General features: G+C 48.0%; 6 protein-coding genes across 6 annotated transcripts; 4 read left to right on the forward strand and 2 right to left on the reverse strand.

Annotated features, from left to right (window-relative positions):
- Positions 1-658: 658 nt before the first annotated feature.
- EDB82DRAFT_552138 (uncharacterized protein) lies at positions 659-3,460 on the forward strand (the record flags this gene model as incomplete). The annotated part of the gene is made up of 3 exons (XM_065609579.1): positions 659-826; positions 920-1,264; positions 1,415-3,460. The coding sequence occupies 3 exons, from the start codon at positions 659-661 to the stop codon at positions 3,401-3,403; spliced, it is 2,502 nt and encodes an 833-aa protein (XP_065465826.1). The 3' UTR covers positions 3,404-3,460.
- Positions 3,461-3,554: 94 nt separating this feature from the next.
- On the reverse strand, positions 3,555-5,550 carry EDB82DRAFT_490633 (aldehyde dehydrogenase domain-containing protein). Its single transcript, XM_025727622.2, has 4 exons — positions 5,269-5,550; positions 4,806-5,205; positions 3,840-4,751; positions 3,555-3,790 (listed from the first exon to the last, which is right to left on the reverse strand). The coding sequence occupies exons 1-4, from the start codon at positions 5,328-5,330 to the stop codon at positions 3,686-3,688; spliced, it is 1,479 nt and encodes a 492-aa protein (XP_025588444.1). The 5' UTR covers positions 5,331-5,550; the 3' UTR covers positions 3,555-3,685.
- Positions 5,551-12,672: 7,122 nt separating this feature from the next.
- EDB82DRAFT_552145 (uncharacterized protein) lies at positions 12,673-14,556 on the forward strand (the record flags this gene model as incomplete). The annotated part of the gene is made up of 5 exons (XM_065609580.1): positions 12,673-12,680; positions 12,890-13,356; positions 13,457-13,652; positions 13,703-14,000; positions 14,103-14,556. The coding sequence occupies 5 exons, from the start codon at positions 12,673-12,675 to the stop codon at positions 14,220-14,222; spliced, it is 1,089 nt and encodes a 362-aa protein (XP_065465827.1). The 3' UTR covers positions 14,223-14,556.
- Positions 14,557-14,869: 313 nt separating this feature from the next.
- On the forward strand, positions 14,870-15,716 carry EDB82DRAFT_552148 (uncharacterized protein; the record flags this gene model as incomplete). The annotated part of the gene is made up of 1 exon (XM_025727567.2): positions 14,870-15,716. The coding sequence occupies one exon, from the start codon at positions 14,870-14,872 to the stop codon at positions 15,506-15,508; it is 639 nt and encodes a 212-aa protein (XP_025588439.2). The 3' UTR covers positions 15,509-15,716.
- A 233-nt stretch (positions 15,717-15,949) lies between these two features.
- Positions 15,950-18,517, forward strand: EDB82DRAFT_490642 (fungal-specific transcription factor domain-containing protein). Its single transcript, XM_065608370.1, has 5 exons — positions 15,950-16,082; positions 16,145-16,889; positions 16,942-17,120; positions 17,169-17,367; positions 17,424-18,517. Exons 2-5 carry the CDS (start codon positions 16,293-16,295, stop codon positions 18,306-18,308), a joined length of 1,860 nt encoding a protein of 619 aa, XP_065465828.1. The 5' UTR covers positions 15,950-16,082; positions 16,145-16,292; the 3' UTR covers positions 18,309-18,517.
- A 230-nt stretch (positions 18,518-18,747) lies between these two features.
- EDB82DRAFT_533793 (uncharacterized protein) lies at positions 18,748-20,184 on the reverse strand (the record flags this gene model as incomplete). The annotated part of the gene is made up of 1 exon (XM_025727544.2): positions 18,748-20,184. The coding sequence occupies one exon, from the start codon at positions 20,182-20,184 to the stop codon at positions 18,748-18,750; it is 1,437 nt and encodes a 478-aa protein (XP_025588437.2).
- Between the last annotated feature and the right edge of the window lie 46 nt (positions 20,185-20,230).

The raw sequence follows: 20,230 nt of genomic DNA on the forward strand, positions 1-20,230 counted from the left end.
TTGCCAAGCTTAGAACTGACCAATCTCTTTCAGATAACACTCTTCAAACTTTGGTTCGAGAGGGAAAACAAGGAGCATTCTAGAAGAAGCAAACACTGGGGCAAGTGATATCGTCCGCACTATGATCAAAGCCATGTTGTAAAACGGTCTTCAGAATGGGACCTTATTGTGGGATGTCTTAATCATGAAGGCAGTTTCCAGCTTATTGCAGACAATCAATGGGGGCAAAATTGGTCATATTCACCAACTAAATATGTATGAAGGCAATCAATACCTTTAGTGGAGGCACACCTGTCTTCATCCAGACACAGAAGAGGCCCTCTTTCATGCAACAATTGACCTTGAGTACACAAAGGGTTTCTTGAAGGTGCAAACTTTAGACTTGTGTTCAGGAGTCGCTCTACTACTTTGTGGCAGTTTGCACCCTAATACTCGTTGGCACTGCCATGCAGGTGGCAGAACCGGACTGCCAGCTGCTACTGCCTGGAGCCATTGTTTATTTATTCTACTTCTGAATTCTTTCTCTTGTCTCTTCTCTTTCTCCTCTTCTCTTACCATCACCACTTGCACCTCCGATTGAAATCAGATGGAGTAAGCCCTCTTATGGGCTTTATCATTGCATATCCCATTTGCTAACTTGTATCCTTTTAGCAAGAACATGGATTCGGGGTCTTGGACCAAAACCTTTCACGGGTACCTGTGTATTGGTGAGACGCCAATCAGCGCACCAAGTGTGGAATACTGCAAGTACATCGATCAATCACAGGGCAAGAATTCGTTAGATACTTCGATTACTGGCTATGCCGCTGTCAAAGACCATGCCTTTGTCCGTATCGGCCTTTAAGTTCACGGGCCCGGCCTTGAGAACGACGAAGTGGGACACATCTTGATCTGGGCTTACCATCTCGACCAAATCGAGACCAATTTAATACCCGATCCAACCGTGGCTGTCGCTCGATTTTCTAATGGCGCCCAAGACAAGACTACCACAGCTGCCGAGCTCCGGCTCACTGCCAATCGTGTGGCCGTCAGCATATCGCCCCAAACTCTGCAGAAGCTGCGAAGTATCGGGGCTATATCTCTATCTGGCCAACTCTTTGACATCGCGACAATGCTCAAGTCTCGCGACCCTGTCACTATTACTATGCTGTTCACACTGCATGTTGCTCATCATGTTTCTGTTCTGCGAAATCTTATCAACAGCCGTAAGGATCAGGACAGGGCTGCCTCTCCTCTATCCCGATACTTCGCCCATTCCCCTCAGGTCTGCCAAATGAACCTTGGCCACTGCCCTTTACCTGGATCAGCATCATGGCCCTCCGATGTGCATGGTCTCCGGCTCTATACATTCGCTGCACAGGGCCAATATCTGTTGTACAGCATGTGCTAGTCACACTACAATGACAGCATTCAGTGGGTACGTGCGGAACAGCTGAGTGATGGAACATTCTCAATGTTTGGTTTTCAGCTCAAGCACACGCGTGGCTTCAAGTATCTTCTCATTTACGATCCTGCCGAAGATCATCGTTCGATGCCACAGATTGGCGAAGCTTGCAAAGTGTCTTTCCCCGATGCCATCTATTCTACTAGTACTCGCAATTCGGGTGGCAAAGCGGAAGTTGTCTTGGATGGCAACCAACAGGAAGAGGCTTGTTCTGCAATGTACACTGCCTTGTTGCACACACAAGGCCATCCGGACCCTATGTCGTCTGTCAACGAGGAATCCCGCGACTATCTCCAGCGTGGACTCACTGCTCAAGAGACAAAGGAACTTATAGTTTTTGCCTATGACGAGTACAACAATGACAACCAAAAATATGAACTCATCCAAAAGCGTCTTCTCACCATAGAATCGCTCTTAGATCACCCCGATCTCGCAGTGCCAGGCACAGGCAATGGCAATACCAATGACAAAGAGGTCTGGTTCAGTGCGATGCGCATCGGTCTCCAAATCCCTAACCTCCACTCCAAGTACCATGTTTTCGCAGTGAGAGCGCCTATCAACAAGAGCGCAAACGTCGGCGACGAGGGATTGCCGATAGCCACTTGTCTTGGAGTTGATTTCATCAAGCCCGAGGATTCGGAAACAACTCGCGCCTTCTTCGATCATCTCTGTCAAACGACCAACGCAACCATCGTCCGCTTGAAGGTGGATTTCTCAGTAAAGCCACTCAGAGTAGAGTCACTCGCAATCGACGCTCTAAACCATACTCCAAGCGTTAGTCCACCGCCATCCCCAAGAAGCCTCGAAGCGTATGGGTACCTTCTGGGCTTCACTCCCCTTCCCGAACCTACCAACCTCCTCAGCGAGCTTCCTGGAATCATGAGAATCGTTGAAAACAAGGGATTCAAATACCTTGCCGATATCTTCAAACACATGGACCCTGACATGAGAATGGCTATATGCAACATGCGTAACACGAACGCCGGTCTTCACTTCATCCCTGGCGTCGCTGGGAGTGGAAAGCCCTACCTACTGGAATTCATGATTCTTTACATGTTCTATGGTATCCATGACACAGTCGACGCTATCAACCAGCAAGGGTCCTTGAAGGCAAAATTCATGTATGTCTTGGACAACAATGTCGGGCTTGAAGCTTTCTACAATCGCCTCAAGCAGAGACTTGACAACCTCGGAATTGAAACCAGTTCTCACTTCCAGGTCATGAGACTGTACTCCGTGAATAGAGAAATTAGCTCGGCCTCTAACAGAGGTATTCCTGCCAATGGCCAGTTGGACAAACTTGAGGCGGAACAGGAGCTGAGTGCTCTGATGGACCAGTTCATTCCTCAGACTACAGTTACGCGCATCTCCATCCAAACCCAAGAGACCCGAGATGGTCTCCGCGAAGCCAAGTATCGCCACAACAACGACGGATCCCTGTGCAGTGTTGCTCTAGAATACCTGAGCCAGAAACCCGAGAGATTTGGGGCCCTGAACGAATTTTTGGCACGGATCCAACATGGCGAACAGCTTGAAAAGGAATACGTCTCCATTTTAAAAGCATGGATCAAAGAACTCTTCGTGCAGTATTTGCTCCAGTTCGAAGGTGTTGTTTTGTCCATAACAACTGCTGCCGCGGACTTCCAGTTCCGTTCCCACTTCGACCTCGAGCTCGTGTTGATAGATGAAGCCTTTACCATGGGAGAACTGGTAACTCTCGTCCCAATTGCGCTTTTCAATCCAAAGGGTTGGGTGATCACTGGCGATGTAAATCAACGGGGCCCCTCAATATTCTCGTCGACTTTGCTATTCTTTAGTGCTGAATACATCTCGGTGGTAATTACACCGAGTGGGGGCATCGGGGTATTGTCGCCCGTTGGTCTTGGCACCAAAGTGATGCGACGACACAACTCCATGGTGATCTATGAAAGACAGCATCAGATTAATTTCAGTCAGTAAAACAAATTGATTCATGACAATCGCTCCTTCGTGTAGACATTAAGCTTTTCGTTATTGTGGCCCGGCGGGATGACCCGTGCGCGCATTTCCTAATCGGGTAACTGGACCAAAACACAAAAACACCAACCTCACAGATCATGATATCGGACAGTTTTTGACGATTTCTTTAACATTTCTTCATCAAATACGTAAAACTAAAGTGGAATCATATACAGATTGATCATGCAGTTACAACGCCGCCCATATTTCCTTCCCAAGTCCCCACAATTCGCTTTGCTATGTTTAGTACAGCTTGATGGCAACAGACTTGTTCTGTGTGTAGTTGGCGAGGGCTGCCTCGCCGAGTTCTCGTCCAATTCCGCTCTCTTTGTACCCTCCAAAGGGAAGCTATGTATCGATTAGTAGTTATTCTGAGCGTTGGGTATCTGATTCTTACCTGATGGTGAAGCATGTTATAGCAGTTCACCCAGACTGTGCCGGCCTTGAGAGCGTTGGAAACGCGGAGGGCTGTGTTGAGGTTCTTGGTGTGAACAGCGGCAGCGAGACCGTAAGCGGTGTCGTGGGCAAGGTCAATGACCTCAGCCTCGTCCTTAAACTTGGAAATAGCGCAGACAGGGCCGAAAATCTCCTCCTGCATGATCTTCATGTCGGGGCGGACGTTGGAGAAGATGGTGGGCTTGATGAAGTAACCCTTGTCACCGAGACGCTCACCACCAGTCTCAACAGTGGCGCCCTCGTCCTTACCGGCCTTGATGTAGCCCATGATACGGTCGTACTGGAGCTGAGAGACCTGGGGACCCTGGAAGGTCTCCTCGTTGAAGGGGTCGCCAACCTTGTTCTCCTCAGCTCGCTTCTTGAAGGCAGCGAGGAACTTGTCGTAGATGGACTCCTGGACGAAGATACGGGTACCGGCACAGCAGCACTGGCCGTGGTTGTAGTAGATACCGAAGTTGACCCAGTTAATGGCCTCCTCGATGTCAGCGTCCTCGAAGACGATGTTGGGGGACTTGCCACCAAGCTCGAGGGTGACCTTCTTGAGGTTGGAAGAAGCAGCAGCCTTCATGATCTGTCGGCCAATGACGGTGGAACCAGTGAAGGCGATCTTGTCAACGTCCATGTGAGAGGAGAGGGCGGCACCGGCAGTCTTGCCGTAACCGGAGACAAGGTTGAAGACACCGGCAGGGAAACCAGCCTGCTCGATGAACTGAGTGAAGACAAGAGCGGAGAGAGGAGTCTGCTCAGCAGTCTTCATGACGATAGTGTTACCAGTGGCCAGAGCAGGTCCAATCTTCCATGCCAGCATGAGAAGGGGGAAGTTCCAGGGGATAATCTGACCGCAGACACCGATCTATGAATGAGATTAGCATTGGGATAGTGCATGTCGATATGCATGATAACTTACAGGCTCGGATCGGGTGTAGTGGAACATCTCGGGAGCAATATCGATGGTCTTGCCCTCAATCTTGTCGGCCCAACCACCGTAGTATCGAAGGCAGCCAACAACAGCACCGACATCGCCACGAGCGTTGGTGATGGACTTTCCGTTGTCGAGAGACTCAACAGCGGCGAGGAGGTCGAGGTTCTTCTCGGCGAGGTCGGCAAGCTTGAGGAGGAGGTTGCCTCGAGCCTGGGGAGTAGTCTGCTTCCACTCGCCATCGAAAGCCTTGCGGGCAGCGGTGACAGCCAGGTCGATATCCTTTTCGGTACCCTCGCAGACGGAGGTGATGACCTCCTCGGTGGAGGGGTTGATAACTTCAAATTTTCCCTTGTCGACACCCTCAACCCACTTGCCGCCGATGAAGCTAGGATATGTGTTAGTATTTTCCAAGAGATTTTGATTTAGGTTACTCAGGGTGGTAGCTTACAGGCCAATGGGCTGCTGGTAGGTACCAGTAACAGGAGTGGACAGCTCGACGGTGAGAGCCATTGTGTATAGTATGTTATGTGATATAAAGAGAGGGGGGTATTGGGGTATCAAAGGTGAGGAGATTTATATGAAAGAGAAGATGAGAGTTGTGGATGAGAGAGATGATCTGGAGGAGAGAATTGGAAATATCGACGACGGAAAGCAGAGTATTTATTCTTGAGAACGACGCGGGGTTTTTCGGTTTTTGGGTGGGAGAATGAAAGCACTACAGTTGTGAAGGGGGGGTGTGATACGTGAACCTCGGTGGAGGTGGTGGAGGGGAGAGGGGGGTGTTAGTGTTGAGTGACGCCAACTTTCCCCGCAACAGCCTCGCCTCACACGTCTCAAGGTGCTTTTAGTTGCAGTGCGAAGCAAGGTACAGGGAGGTACGTACAGCTGTAGCTTGTTTTTCTAGGGGACCATGTGGGTTGTGGTCCATTCAATTGAACGGTTAACCTCTCAGTGGTTCGCTCAGATTTGCGGCGGCGGCGACAAGAGTAGAGCGGCGTGAGCGGACGGACGGCATCCGGAAGAAAGAATGGGTCCCCCGAAGAGAGGACCTTTGCGGAGCATTGTACTGTAATTATTGGGCTGCCGTAGTGGCGGAGGTGGAACAAGATTGTATGGCGGCTGCTGCACCAACAGATGTGGTTAGTAGTCGAAACGTCACGTAACTGTCTCGGCTTTTGGAGCTGTATCTACAGTGAATAGGTTCGGAACGGCTCAATGGTAAGAGTCTCCTCTAAGCCGGTACAACCCCAATGATGAGATAGACATGGACAGAACTGTCTGTTCTCAGATAGAAGTGAACTGAAGCGCGGGGCATTACAGGGATATAGATGCGGTACTACATATATGTACATAGCATGCATGCCGACAAAAAGCAAACAACAATCTGGCACTTCTTCAACAAATGGCACTGTTATCTGGCATTTTCTTTATCCCTATCTACCTATCTGTCTGGTTGGTTTACGGATCTAGCTTCTGATTCTGTTCATAGAACCCGGTAGCTACCCTTTGATTCCACAACCATCTTTTTCCCCCGCCAAAGTGGATAAGAGATCTGGTAAATCTACAAATCAAAAGAGCCGATAGAAAGCAAAGACCCGAAGCCCGTCACCAGACCTTGAAAAGCTTACCCCACAGGGAACCCACCAGTGGCCAATGGATAGACACGTTGATGGAGTTTTAAGGAGGGGATCTCTACTAAAGAGGTCAAGCTTAACAGTAAATAGTAAAAAAGTGCGGATTTTGAAGTTGTCAGAGCTTTTAAAGGGTCCCTTTCGAGACGTGTCAAGGCTTTACTCGACTCATGCGTCAGAAAATAGCTTGAGTACGACATGTCAAAGCTTTTGGTGGAACTCGAGTGCTGTGAATATTTGTCTTTTCTGAAGAGAGAGATACAAACAGTGCTGTAATACATCTGAATTGGCAGGTTGCATAGCACCACCACCACCATCTCTGACAAATCAAGCTATCAATGATGCATGCAGAACCCCGGAGCCGACAATCCCAGGCACTCTAGGTAGGGACATGCTCTTTCACTGTCGTACCGCCATCTGTAAACTAATAATGCATGGGCGGCAATGGAACATCAAGTCTCCAAAGCTTGGACAGTTCATCCTTGAACTACGACTAAATAGTCGGTGCTATTTGCTAATAATGCCGTATCAAACAGAGTGCCGCATTTTAAGTCGTAGCCTGTTACAGTTACAGTGCAGTCGGTGCTGATCAACTCTAATCAACGACATTCTACAGTGAACCGCAGCCACATCGTGATCGAACCATACGTTATTATCCCGAACCCTTCTTCAGGGTCAAGGGTGACCAATCCCATCGCTAGCGCATTTCTTGTAGACATGCGATCATTACAGGTTCCTTTTGTCCATTTCGGTGGTCATGATGGTGTCTAGGGTAATGGATCTTAACCATCTGCATGGCCAAGCGATATCTACAGTGCAGTTGAATCCTTGCTCGGTCTGGGGAAATCATTCGATAATTTAGACTAACAACATGGGGTATTACATTACAGGCAATTCGAATGGGTGAGATGTTGATTCACTGCTTCGGAACCGCTTTTGACCGCCCCCAAGAAAAGCCACAGCCGCGTGTGAGAATGACAAAACGGCGCAGTACCTTGATGGACTAGATTGATTCCATTCTCCTGGCAGTTACTTCGAGAGTTGTTCTGGTGGCACAAACAATGTAGTCTAGATAGTACACTGGTGGGGCAATTAAGATCTTCACGTCTACCGTCAAACAGATACATCACACTTTCCTTTCTCGTACATTAAAACTCATCAACAAGGATATCTTTTCGCCTCCACAGCTATTACCAATATTATTCAAAATTTTAATTTCTACAGTAGCTAATGGTTGCTATGAGACCAGTAGAAAGAGGGTCTTCGTCTTCGGCGTAAAGGATAGCGAACATCTCGAACTGCAGTGACTTTGACCCCGCATGAAATGACCCTGCTAAGGGGGGCGTCTAACTGTAACACTACCTATTGCCCTTCAAACCTAACATTCAGGCAAAGTGAGCGGCTCTCCAAATTCCTGGGGAAGAGCCGTTCACCCTAGTCTGGAGTGAGGGTATTCTCTGCTCATGTTCCTCATTCTGTCTAGTTTCCCCGCTACCAGTGACGTTCCCTATGACCGAACAAATGTTGAAAGTCAAAAAAGAGTAAAGCCTCGTGTTGTCTTTAGTTTTGGCTTTGGCTTCGCGGACCCGCAGACTTGCCTTGTCTTGTCCTGCCCTGTCTTTTATTTCGAGACCTTACCTGAGAGGGGAGAGACAAAAGGCAATTGCGGCTCCGCTGCGTCTCCGTCTCCGCCTCGCCGGCAAAGGCGGGGACGGCCCCACTCACACTCACACCCCGCTTCCGTAGCGACTTCAGTCTCTGAACATCCCCCAGACTCTCGACTCTCGACTCTAGACTCTCAACCGACATCAGAGCTCAATCACAAGGTCAAGCATTTGCACTTGACCGATTCGTATTCCAGATTCCATCTGACCAATCATTTCTGTTGTTATGGCATGATGTGCCTCATTTTGGTGCTGGTATCCAACAACAGACATCATCAATAGACCTCATCTCATTCTTTTACCATCAATGCGTTGATACATGACCCCATAGGTTCTTGTAGACTCTAAAAATGATCTACCATTCCAAGTATGTTACCTAGGCCTAGTGCCCAAGCAAAAGTCATAGCTCAGGTATATCCATCATGGGGCTAGATAGTCTAACCCCAAGATCAAGGTACCCGAACCTAGATGATCATCAACAGACTCACAAAGTACAACAAAGACAGTGAATTTGCTCAAAATTCGAACCGGCATGTTTATTAGCCCCTAAACACGACAATCTTACATGTCCAACAATCTCATTCGAGTGCGGACAACTCCAACTTGCAACCCAGCCTCATCTCGCTACGTACTTGTCCCAACCGCAGTCTAGATAAAGCAACATGACAGGCCATGCGCTCCACACAAGACCCTGGAGCCGCAATTGTTGAGATTGGAGATCCTCAGACATTGTCCTGGACCTGCCGCAAGTCCCGATTCCAACAAGACATCACCCAAGCTCATTCATCCGCACCCTTCAACATTGCGGCATCTGGAGTTAGACTACGGGTCCGCTACCCCAGTTTTTGCTTCTTTACCCCGCTAGATTAATGATCATTGCTACCGCTGTTTAGGCCTCTCAGTGCGCATGCGGTTACCCCACATCCGGGGCCGCAAGTGTTTCTCCTCATCCCCGACTAGGGACCGATTCAATCTGGGGCGGACACGGCTCCGTTCTTGTGAGCTTTGGGTGTGTGGTTAGATGTGTCAGACGACGTCTACTTCCTGCAAGTGCTGTAGATCTACCTTGACCCCAGACTTTGTATTGCCGCAATGGACGTCAACATGCTTGGGCACTGGTAGATGAGAGCTGATGCCACGCGGTGGACTGGGTTCTGTATTCCCGACACCCACGTTGCGGACAGTAGCCCAGCCCGGTCCAGCGGTAATGAATAAGTCTATTTCGCCCAATACATCACTGGAATGGCCAATAAGACTGGGTATAAGGAAGAGTTGCACCGGCAGTCTTCGGGAGGTAAGAGGCCCCCCGGATGGTCCCCCCCAAGCTAACATGTCACAGCTGTCCCGGGAACTCCTGTCACCCGGACTATCTCTTTCCCTAGATATGCTTGAGCCCTCAGAGACTAGACCCTCGGACTGCTTGGGCTCCTCACGTGAGTCGTGGACATGCACTTAACTGCAACAGCGGTGCCAAAACTCGTTCCAGGGGTAGAGCCGATACATCCAATATTACTCCCCAATAGGTCGCGAGATTAACATGAGCCAATATGCCATGAAGAAACTAGGGATCTATGATTTATTTCTACTGTGAACATGTCTTAGGACACATGTTTATTCATTGTGGTTATTTGCCAGCCGAGTGGTATTGAATGGCGGGTAGGTACTGTCAAAGCAAATGTACAAAAATAAACAACCTAAGAAGTATGATCTAGATATCATAAAGTGGCCTAGTCGTTTAGTTCATTATGCTAACAGCGTCCAATTTTTCTGATACCCTGAGGCAAACCTTCTAGCATATATCACAATTCATTCCACCGTCCCACCGACCTTTTACCCTTAGCAATTGGAGTCATCAGGCTCTGCATTGCCCTGGTCGGTAGTGCCCACGTCTTGATCATCTCCCCGATTGGCATCACTATTCGCTCCACCGAGGATAGGAAATGGGTCAGACTGATTGAGCGCCTTCACGGAAGTTTTGTTTTCGTATTGGAGGGCAGTACTTGACTTCCTTTCGGCAAGCATGCTCACCATGCGGGCCACTGCACTTGGAACATTTTGGAATAGTGCGTCGCGCGTATGCCCGGTGTAATGACAGCGGTTGCACGCCGCATTCTCTGGCTGCTGAAGGTTTGTAACAATCGCCTGAAAAACGCTCCAATCCCAACATTGGTGTTCGTGATGAAGAGGATTCTAAGTTTGTTGGGCTTGTCTAGGTAGACCAACCCGTGTGGCAATGCTGTATGAGGATCGAAGGCATGATTGACGCAATCTAAAAGAAGGATGTCTATATTCTCGGCCAATACCGTGATAAAATGGAGGTGCTTGATCGCATCGCCCATTTCTGTTCGCGGGAACGGGAAGACTGTAAGGACCGGAATTTCCATTTTGGCAATTCCAGCATGCACTACTTTCAAATACCGCGAAGAGCATCAGAACCCCAATAAGATGTGACTTGCCCGATCCTGCAACGCTTACGAAATGCAGTCGATCAACAGACTCCTTCGCACCAGTGAGGCGATTTTTATTCGTAGCGGTAGTGCGTTAATGATTGACTGGATGAACGCAGGGGCAGCTTTGTCCTCGACGACGTTTTCGATCCCAGGAAACTCCTCAATGATTGACCTTCGTTGCCTCTTCTGGCTCAATCGAAGAGTATAGCGGTAGGCCTCTTGCCATGCTGACTCGAGAGGATGCGGCTTTGATGTCTGCGAATACTTGAATCCGTTGATTGCAAATGATTGTGCCTTGATGACCTCGTGAGAAGGTCATCTCAATTCAAATCTTGACTAGGCCATCTTCGCTGGCGCGTTCAATATAACTGGCAAGGGAATCTTTCGCCCTCAAAAGAAACATAAGGTAGAGTGATCTTCCCAGCACACACCCTTGACCTTCGGGCGAGTGATGATCATTGTTCGGTAGCCACATGGGATTCCCGAGTCAATACAGTCAACAGAGTGACCACTGAATGAGCGCTTGGAATCACTGTCAACATCATTGGCGTCAGAAGCGTTGTCATCAGCGGAGTAAGTGTTGCCAACAGCGGCGGCAGAAGTGGCCTGCAAGAAAAGTTCTGGCTTTTCTTTGTATAGAGAGCACCTGGATCCGATGGCTTCCCCACAAACGCTGCCGGATATCAGTTGATGCATTTCTTCAATGCTGAGCAGCACCCCCTTCACAATAGCGCAAGTGTGATCTGTGACCAAGCCGTTCAGGACCAGAAGACCGCAACCATGACCACTCAGGTATTCCGTGCCGCCATCATCCAAACTCCTCAACGAGACAAAGATCTGCTTTCAGTCAAGGCTGACGGAAGTGAAGATCTGTACCGCCAGAGTGGCGACCCCTGCAACGTCACCATCGGAGGCGTTATGCTTGAAAAGACGAGCGCTGAACACGATGAAGCGGCGCTGGCTGTTTATAAAGCCCTCAAGGATGCTGATACTCGGCGATGTCCACTTCAGTATTTCAATCGGAGCTGTCAACAACTGTTAGCTCGCCCTCTCACACCATCACAGTCGAAGAGTTTTGCCAGACCGAGCAAGATAAGGAGGAAACAAACAGCGAAAGTTACAAGGCACGCGTCCTTATGGCGCATGACCAAGAGTGTGCCTTCTCAACATGTGAGTGTTCGAGGAAAGGCGCCAGGGGATCATTCGATTCCTCTTACTGCTTGCGTTTGCTTACGTGCTTGACGAACCGGTCGGCGGTGCTATGAAGCTCACCATGTACCAAGAATCGCAACTCAAGTTGGCGTTGCTCAGAGCTGGGTGTGCTAGTTACTTCTAAATCTTGCTGAGCTGTTTCAAAACTTTTCTGCCACGGAGGAGTTCGTTCAGCTTGTGTTAGGTACCTCGTGGAACACGGATATACGCAGCATTGAAGGAGATATTGGCAATGTATTCAAGTTAAAGAATAGGAACACCCGATATATCTCGCGAATAGTACATGGTATCTCCCTTAGTTGATAAGTCACCGGAAGTTTGTTGCTTGACTCGAGGGGCAGCTACACGGAATGAGTATCCAGTCTGTAAAGATAACCAGAACATCGAATGAGAGTAACTTAGATGTACTGAGTTGTGAAAGTCGTTGGGGTCCCGTTTCATGCTGAGGGTACAGCTGAACAAGTCAGACAATTGGCGACAGAGGAATGAACTAACTTACCCACTGTGTATTTCTCAAATCCGGGAGAGAAATTGACGTATGGGTGCAAGTGGCGATGTTGAGAAAAACAAATAGAAGAAAAAGGAAACGAGAAATATTCAGAAAGGAACTAAACAAACAGTGCCCCAAGGCAGTAGTCCTAGTGTTTATCACTTGTGTGACAGTGTTAATGCAGCGTCAGTTTTAATAGTGTCCAAGATGGTGATATTTTCAGGTAATGTACAAATTCGTTCTCAAGACCAGACAGTTTCATGCTGAAGTGGGATGAGAGAGGAGGCGGCATTATATGATCCAACTTGGCATGACCACCTTAGTAGTGTTGGGCAACTTCTACTATAGCGACTATTGAACTTTGACCTATCAATCCGAGTTTTTTCTTGAAGAGACAAAGACCTGATGGCCAGGTAGGGTGAGTATTTTATTGGGGAAAACAGCATCTCTTTGTTCTAACCGCGCACTTTACTAGGTAACTAGGAGCGTATCTTTCAGCAGTTCATCAGCACTGGCCACGAGGAGTTTCCTTCAGCCGCAGGAGCAGCCCGCTGCAAGCACTTAACATGCACAACATCATTTGAATGCCTAATCTTGCCTGCCTACATACTTTTATGCATAGCGCTGGCCCTACTTCCTCCCTCCCCTCTTCTTCCTCAACCTACATTGGGCACTCAGAACCAACATCAACATCGCCACCGCCTACATTCGGGCCATTCGTTACCAAATCTGCCGCCAATACTATGGCAGTGTTAGTCGAGGTTCCTCACATCACCGCCTGGGTTCGGGTCGCTGGGGAGTTAGCGACTGAACACGGAGTCCCGGATGATTTCGAAATGATCGATCATACTCGCACAGCAGATGACACAACACCAATCAAACACTGCTCTATCCAGTGCAAGTCCGGTGCCGAGTTTGCTATCGAAGTCACAGACTCTTCTGGTTTCAAAATTCCCAGGAACAACGACGCGGTCTGGGTGGACATATACCTTGATGGAGAATGGAGGGGCAATGATGGAATATACAGGCGCGAATTACTCAACAAGAAGCACATCACCATAAACCTATCGTCCGCATTATTTTCTACAGGTGCGTGAGTAGGAGTAGTCAAGAATTTTACATTTGCTCCTATCACCAAAGGCATGTCTAGATGAGTGCGTTTTAGAGTTTCTACTAACAATTCAAATAGATGATTCTGCTTCCAAATCAAAGATTGAGGAAGATTTTTTCCGAGCCAAGGACTTAGGAGTGATCAGGATTGTCATCTCAACAAGCAAGTGTTCAAAGAAACAGTGCAAAGGAAGTCCTTGTCCAACTCTCACCGAGCAGCAACAAGATTTCGCGGAGAAAGCGTCGAAGGGCAAAGTAGTAAGCCATACAACTACGTACGTATAGAATGGACCATTCTTGCTAGCGTAGAACTGAAAGATTCTAGCTTTGCTGAGACGGGGTCTATTGTTCCTATTCCTGACATGGTCAATGTCGAGAATGAAGTTATTGCTGGAAACTTCTTCTTTCATTACCGATCGCACAGTATGGTATACTTTCTGGCAACGGGCACGGAACAAAAACTGACTATCTGTGATACAGAAGCACTACAACACGAACTGATCACCCCACAAACTCCCTCACCAGAGCCTCCAGTTGTGCCCGACGATGGTGAAGACGTTCTTTCTCATCTATCGGAGAGTGAGATACGACGTCTTGCAATGGAAAGACTGCGTGACAATAATGTAAGTTACTTTCCCGTTGGAAGAGGGCGGAACGAATGTGTCATTGGCTTAGCAGATGAGGACTGTGCTTTAATTTAGACATATTTGGCTGACCTAAACCAGATCAAGCAGGAGTCTTCTGGGATCAAACGCGAGGTGGATGAACATCCAGTTACCACTAGACCATGGAAAGCCTTCAAGCTCGATGACGGGAAGGAGGCCTTTGATTTGACAGATGAGTGATGATCTATCGTGGAGACATCGCGCCCAAAGTGAATGTTAAGGCGTTTGGGAGTCTTGGAGTTATGAGGAGCTTGCTATACGGGGACGGATATGAGGATCTGAGATACCCGCGGTGGGCATCTTAAGAAAGGCGTATTGAGGCAATTGGGACAATTGGAAGACCATCTCCAAGGATGGACATGAAGTGAACACACATGGCAATGATCTTAGACAATACGCAATTTCATTGCTCAATAAAATTGACAGTGCCTCACAGTGCCCAGGCAGCATAACTCTTTACAAGATAACACCAATTTCCCCAGCAACTCTACTTCTACTGCTTGCCATGCACTTCTCTTACCCCCTCTCCTCTTTACCTACTTTCAAATCACCCTGAAAGAGTACTCCTACCTCTGCCTCTTCCTTCACCTCATCTCCTAGGTATGTTCAGTTGACTTACGATTCGGTAACACCGCTAACCACTATATATAGCGATGTTATTCGAACTTGAACATATAAAGAAGGAACTCTCTTCTTTGGGTCTGAAGCGGCACTCTTTCGACGACCTTTATCAGGCGCTACGTTCCGAAACCATCACGGACAGCGACCGCCATGCCACGTGGACCGATGTATTTCGAGGCTAGGAACCTCAAAGCACAGCGCCATTGATGCACCCTGGCGCCCCGCAGGCTCTGACAGTCAAAGAAGTTGGGGTCGAAGTCCGAGTGTTCAACACTACGCCAATCTCCTCGCCTACAAAGAAACGGAAGGCTAAGGAGGACGACTCTCTATCACCTAAGCGAGAAAAAACACAGAAGACAGGCAGTAAAACATACGAAACAAGCGATCGAGAACAGGCCATAACTCAAATCGCCTACTACATGCCAAGTGTAACAGAGAGCTCCAAAGTCAAGATTCTGTGGAAGGAGGCTGGCGGCAATTATCGCTCTGCGAAGCAAATTGTGTTTGCAGAAACCCGAACGCAGACCGAAGTTGAGCACGAAGCCTTGCAACGTCACGATGCGTTCCAGGAGCAAGCTTATGCAGCTCGTAACCGCATGTATATCACCTACATTGCCCGGAAGAGAATCAAGCATTTGCTAGCCATCAACAAACCATCTGAATTTCTTTTCTGCGCTATGGAATTCCAGCCATTAGATGTTCTTCGCCCAACACTCGCACGAGACGTCAAGGCACAGGATGCGAAAGAGATCGCAGCTTTCCTCCAACGGAGATATTCAATAGCGAATGAGTCTTTCTTGACAAATCGGTGTCATGTTTTCTCTTTTGTTCTTCTTTACAGTTGAGATTTCTTGATTGTCCGCAAACTGTGTTTGCGTTTTTGGGCCACAGGATTAATCAATCAAGGAAAACAGGACAATCAACCACAGGGATGGGAACAATTGGAATGATAAATAACGAATAATAAATAACGAATAATAAAGTTGATTAATACGATCGGATTGTTGATGAGCGTGAACATTCAATATTTTGCCTAAACAAATTTTATAAAACTGCGCTTTTCTGTTGTATAAATAAGAATGTAGTTAGACGCTTACGCGATTGGGGATGGTCATTCGTAGGTGTTGAAGCTTGGTAGATAAGCACCGCTTATTCAACAGGTACCCTAGACTAGTAATCTATCTGGTAGTATCTTCATAAGTGTATTCGGGTCCAGCATATAGATAATTCGTTAAATGTACCCCGCATCCATCCAGCCGGTAGCATCTCTCACTTTACCTTCACTTCAAAAGTTTACGCTACATGTCACGTTTTAGAATGGCGTCGCAGCATCCAACATATCCCAACCCAGTCAAGAGGCCACGAATCGGAGAGCGCACTTTGGTAGCATGCAACGGCTGTAAGCAGAAAAAGCTCAAAGTATGACTTGACCCACCCAGTTATGGTTGTTGTTGCAGTGATACATAACTAACATGGAAAAGTGTGACGGACAAATTCCCAAATGCCAAAATTGCAGCAAGACTGGAAGGGGTATGAATTTTCTCAAATAAAGTTGCAGCACTGTCCTGACGTCGCCAAGAATGTCTCGTCGAAGATCCCGCTACAGGGCTTTTGCGGCCTAGGGACTACATGCAGTCTCTCGAGACCAGAGTCGCTTACCTAGAGGGCCTACTGAAGCAGGCAAGACCTGATGTGGCTCTCGACCATCTCATGGGCCTCGAGAAAAATGCTTCCAGTCTTTCGCCTGCTGCGCCGACCCCGATCACGGCTTCAGTTGAAATCTCTGCTACAGGTAACTGTCAGCGAGATGCGCGCGTTGAGACGGAAGACACAACTGATCAGCTATCTACCGACGTTGCTCTACTATGTTTGACTGCCGCTAGCAAAGAGCCTCATTATTTCGGCCCATCATCAGCTGTCTCATTTTCAAGGATTGTGAGCGCCGCTATGGATCTGCCCAAAAAGGTTGGGCCATTTCATCAAACAAACTCAGTCCGGTTTGAACACGGGTCGTCGACATGGAATTTTCCTCAGCCGTTTCTCATCGATTTCCCCTCGCCACAGGCTGGCGCTACTCTATCTCAAGCATATTTCAATAACATTCATCCCCAGTATCCATTCCTTCATCAGCCAACATTTCAATTCTGGGAAGACCTGTGCTTCAAAGCCAACCTTGCCGGAAATTTGTCAATGGCAGGCGATCTGGCACAGTTCTTCGTGTGGATGGTAACAATTCTTGCTCGCTTGGGGTCTTCTTTGTCTTCTCACAAGTATACAGGTTTATGCAATTGCTTCTCTAGCTTTGGGCCCCGCCCACTATGATGAAGCTGAATCATACTACAACATGGCCCTTGTGCATCAGCCTTCAGTTCTCGAGCTTGACAGTATCGAGTCTATACAGAGTTTGCTGGCATGTGCAGTCTACTCAATACGTTCTCCTGCTGGAGGAAGCCTTTGGTTGGTCTCTTGAAGCCCCGTGAATGAGTGTCAATTCTGACACTTCAGGAAATCCTCCGGCCTTGCTATCCGATACTGTATAGAGCTCGGTTATCATCGAAATGCTTCAAAGTACCGGAAGAATGTCAACCCACTTATTGCCGAGATTTCTAAAAGGTGTTTCTGGGTAGCCTATGATATTGATCGGGTGGCGTCCTTCATACTGGGCCGTCCAGTTGGTATTCCCGATAATTGCATTGACGCTGAGGTATGTATCTTGCATTTGAAAAATATTGTATATCCTACTAAGATAACGATTGTTAGTTGCCATTAGATATAGACGATGATAAAATCAATGCACTAGGCTTGTTACAAAGCCCGCGTACGTCTCCAGAGGAACCACCCACGAGCATGACGGGTGCTATCCACGTAGTCAAACTACGTCGGTTGTGGTCCAAGATCGGCAACAATATTTACCCGGCGATCACCGAGTCCTCAATGAGCCAGGCAGTTGCCAAGAAACCTCTGATTGAACAGTTGAGGGCAGAGTTGGAAGCGTGGCATAGCGAGGTTCCTCATGCACCAGATACACCCGGACTCGACCCTCTCTCTGTTTTTGCCTCGCGCGAATGGTTTCGCCTGGCTTATGATCATTCCATTCTCCTGCTATATAGGCACTGGATTACTCATAAACCTCCTCCCGGTGAAGAGGGGTCGGTCGAGGAAGCACTGGTGAGCTGTGCAGACAAAGCAAAAGAGATATGCGTCCTCTACCGCAGACTCTTTCAACGCCAGTCTCTACAGTTCACGTGGGGATCACTCCACATTCTCTTTCTGGGAGGATTGACCTATCTATACTGTATCTGGAAATCATCTAGAGTCAGAGCCGCTGCTAGAAAGATGGATATCATCAACACATGCATGGCTTGCAATACCGCATTGGTCGTCATTGCCGAACGCTGGGGAAAGGCTGCACCCTATAGAGACATATTTGAAATTTTGTCAGAAAAGACAATTAGCCTCATCTGTGGGGATGGCAATCAGTCAACCGATGATGACCAAGGATGGCAGGAATCAGGTCAAAGCCAGGCCACTGATCCTCAACCACTTGAGGAATGGATGATGGAGATTGGGGCCGACGGCATGCCAGTCAATTCGGAGTGGTTGATACAAGAGCTATTACAAGGAACAAGGAACGAAGATAACTAGTCAGCGATTGTATTCTAGCGTTTCTCACAGTACAATGTTGCCAGCTGCTATTTTTCCAAAATATTTCATACCAAGGAGGATTTCAAGAGCTTTGAATTTCTCTATCTAACAAGGTAGGACGTATCAGCTCGCGAAAATGGGTAGCGCCTGTGGAGTTAAGCCACCAAGATACCAACAGCCTGCTATTAGCTCGCTAGGATACAGTACGGTAATAGAGAGATCATCTCACTGACTCAGCAAGCTATCCGCTTTTTCTGGCCTCTTAAAGCTGAGTACAGAAAGTCTGTATAACCGTATAAGTGGACTTTCGGTGTTCACAGACACCACCCAACTTCACGAGTCGATACGATACTCAATAAGGTGATACAGATGCTCAACGAAATACTTAAGGGATTTGATAGTTCTTAAACAAGATTACATCTGTTGCACTACATACAGATCAAGAATTAAGCTTGCAGTACAGACCACATCTCTTTATACTCTCGTTTTGAATCTCGAGGTAGAGTTTGTCAGCATCTAGCGTGACGTGTCCCAAAGCACTTTCTAAACCCGCTTTGTCAGAAAGTGGTTTCTCTTGAGGCCGGTTTTGTTGAGAGTTGCCGAGATTTGACGCGAAGATTCCTGCTGCCGAGAAAGGCAAAAAGTCTTCGTAAGTGATAGGCTCAGCCGTCAGGTAACCCTGTTCCACCAAATCTTCAAGCGACTCAGAGCCTGATATGTCGTATCCTTGTTTACTTGTGCGATGGTAAGTGCGGTAAATGAGATTCTGTTTCCGCAGCTCGGACCAGGAGTCAGGGTAATCTCTGAATACTTCAGCCATAGCAGCATCAATTGCTTCAGGATTCTGTGTATCTAAACTCTGGCCGAATTTCTCCATTGCTGCGTCCAACAGGTCATCATAAAGCTTTCTACCTGCCGGGGTCACTGCAGCGCCTCGTTCCTCAATTTCGCCAAATCGAGCCCTGTGGGTTCCTTCCACCAGAGCTCCTAGGCCGTTGCGAAATTGAATTCTCTCCTCCAGTGCTAGGAAGCTTGTCTGGCGGAGAAGGATCGGGCATTGGCGCAGGGGAGGTCCTTCGATGCGATGCTTGACCCGAAGACCTTCTTCTTTCATTTGTTGCTGGCTGCTGGTGATATCCAGCGTCCAGGGTGTTAAGTGGTTGATATGGGCACTCTTAAAAGAGGCAATATCTGCCAAGATGGGATGGCTCTTGGCCAGCTGCTTGTATTCTTCTTCCGATGCAAACGCTTCTGGTTTCCAGCTGAAGGTCTTGATTGCTTCAGCAATGAAGTCGCTCACGTTGGATATCTTCAAAAGCCGGTCATTCTTCTCGGCTTTGTTGATGAAATCCAACAGATTGGGACTGAAGATATCTCGCTTTGACAACAATTTGGAAGCAAGCTCGCGGGTGTCTGGGTCCGTAATCAAATCAGGTCTCAACAAGGTCGTGAACACTCTGAAAGGGTTCTGATCCAGCGATTTGTAGTCGACCGGGCGGAAGCAAGTAGCATGCATTGGCAGTCCGGCAACAGAAAGGTCATAGTACCCCACGGCCTTGAGACCAAGTATGGAAAAAAGACGAGCGATGGTTCTCAATTCGTAAGGAGTTCCCAGTCTAATGGCTCCGTGTCTCTCCACATCTAGTCTTTGAGACAGAAGACGTTCTTTTGTAGAACTGGGTTGCTCAGAAAGTATACTTTCGTTCACACCATCAACAATTCGGACCAAGTCACCGTAGAGGGGTACTTCATTCCGGTACATGGTTGACATGGCCCATGTAAAAGCTGTGCGAACCTCCTCTGGGCTTGCGAAATCATTGTCCCGAGACCTGCCAGAAGCAGTGATTGTCGAAGAATTGATGTGCAGTGTATGCATTTTGACAAAGAGATAGAGAAGTAAGTTGATGATGTGCAAATAGACA

Source organism: Fusarium venenatum, assembly GCF_020744135.1.
Source record: "Fusarium venenatum strain MPI-CAGE-CH-0201 chromosome Unknown EDB82scaffold_1, whole genome shotgun sequence".
NCBI classification, from domain to species: Eukaryota; Fungi; Ascomycota; class Sordariomycetes; order Hypocreales; family Nectriaceae; genus Fusarium; species Fusarium venenatum.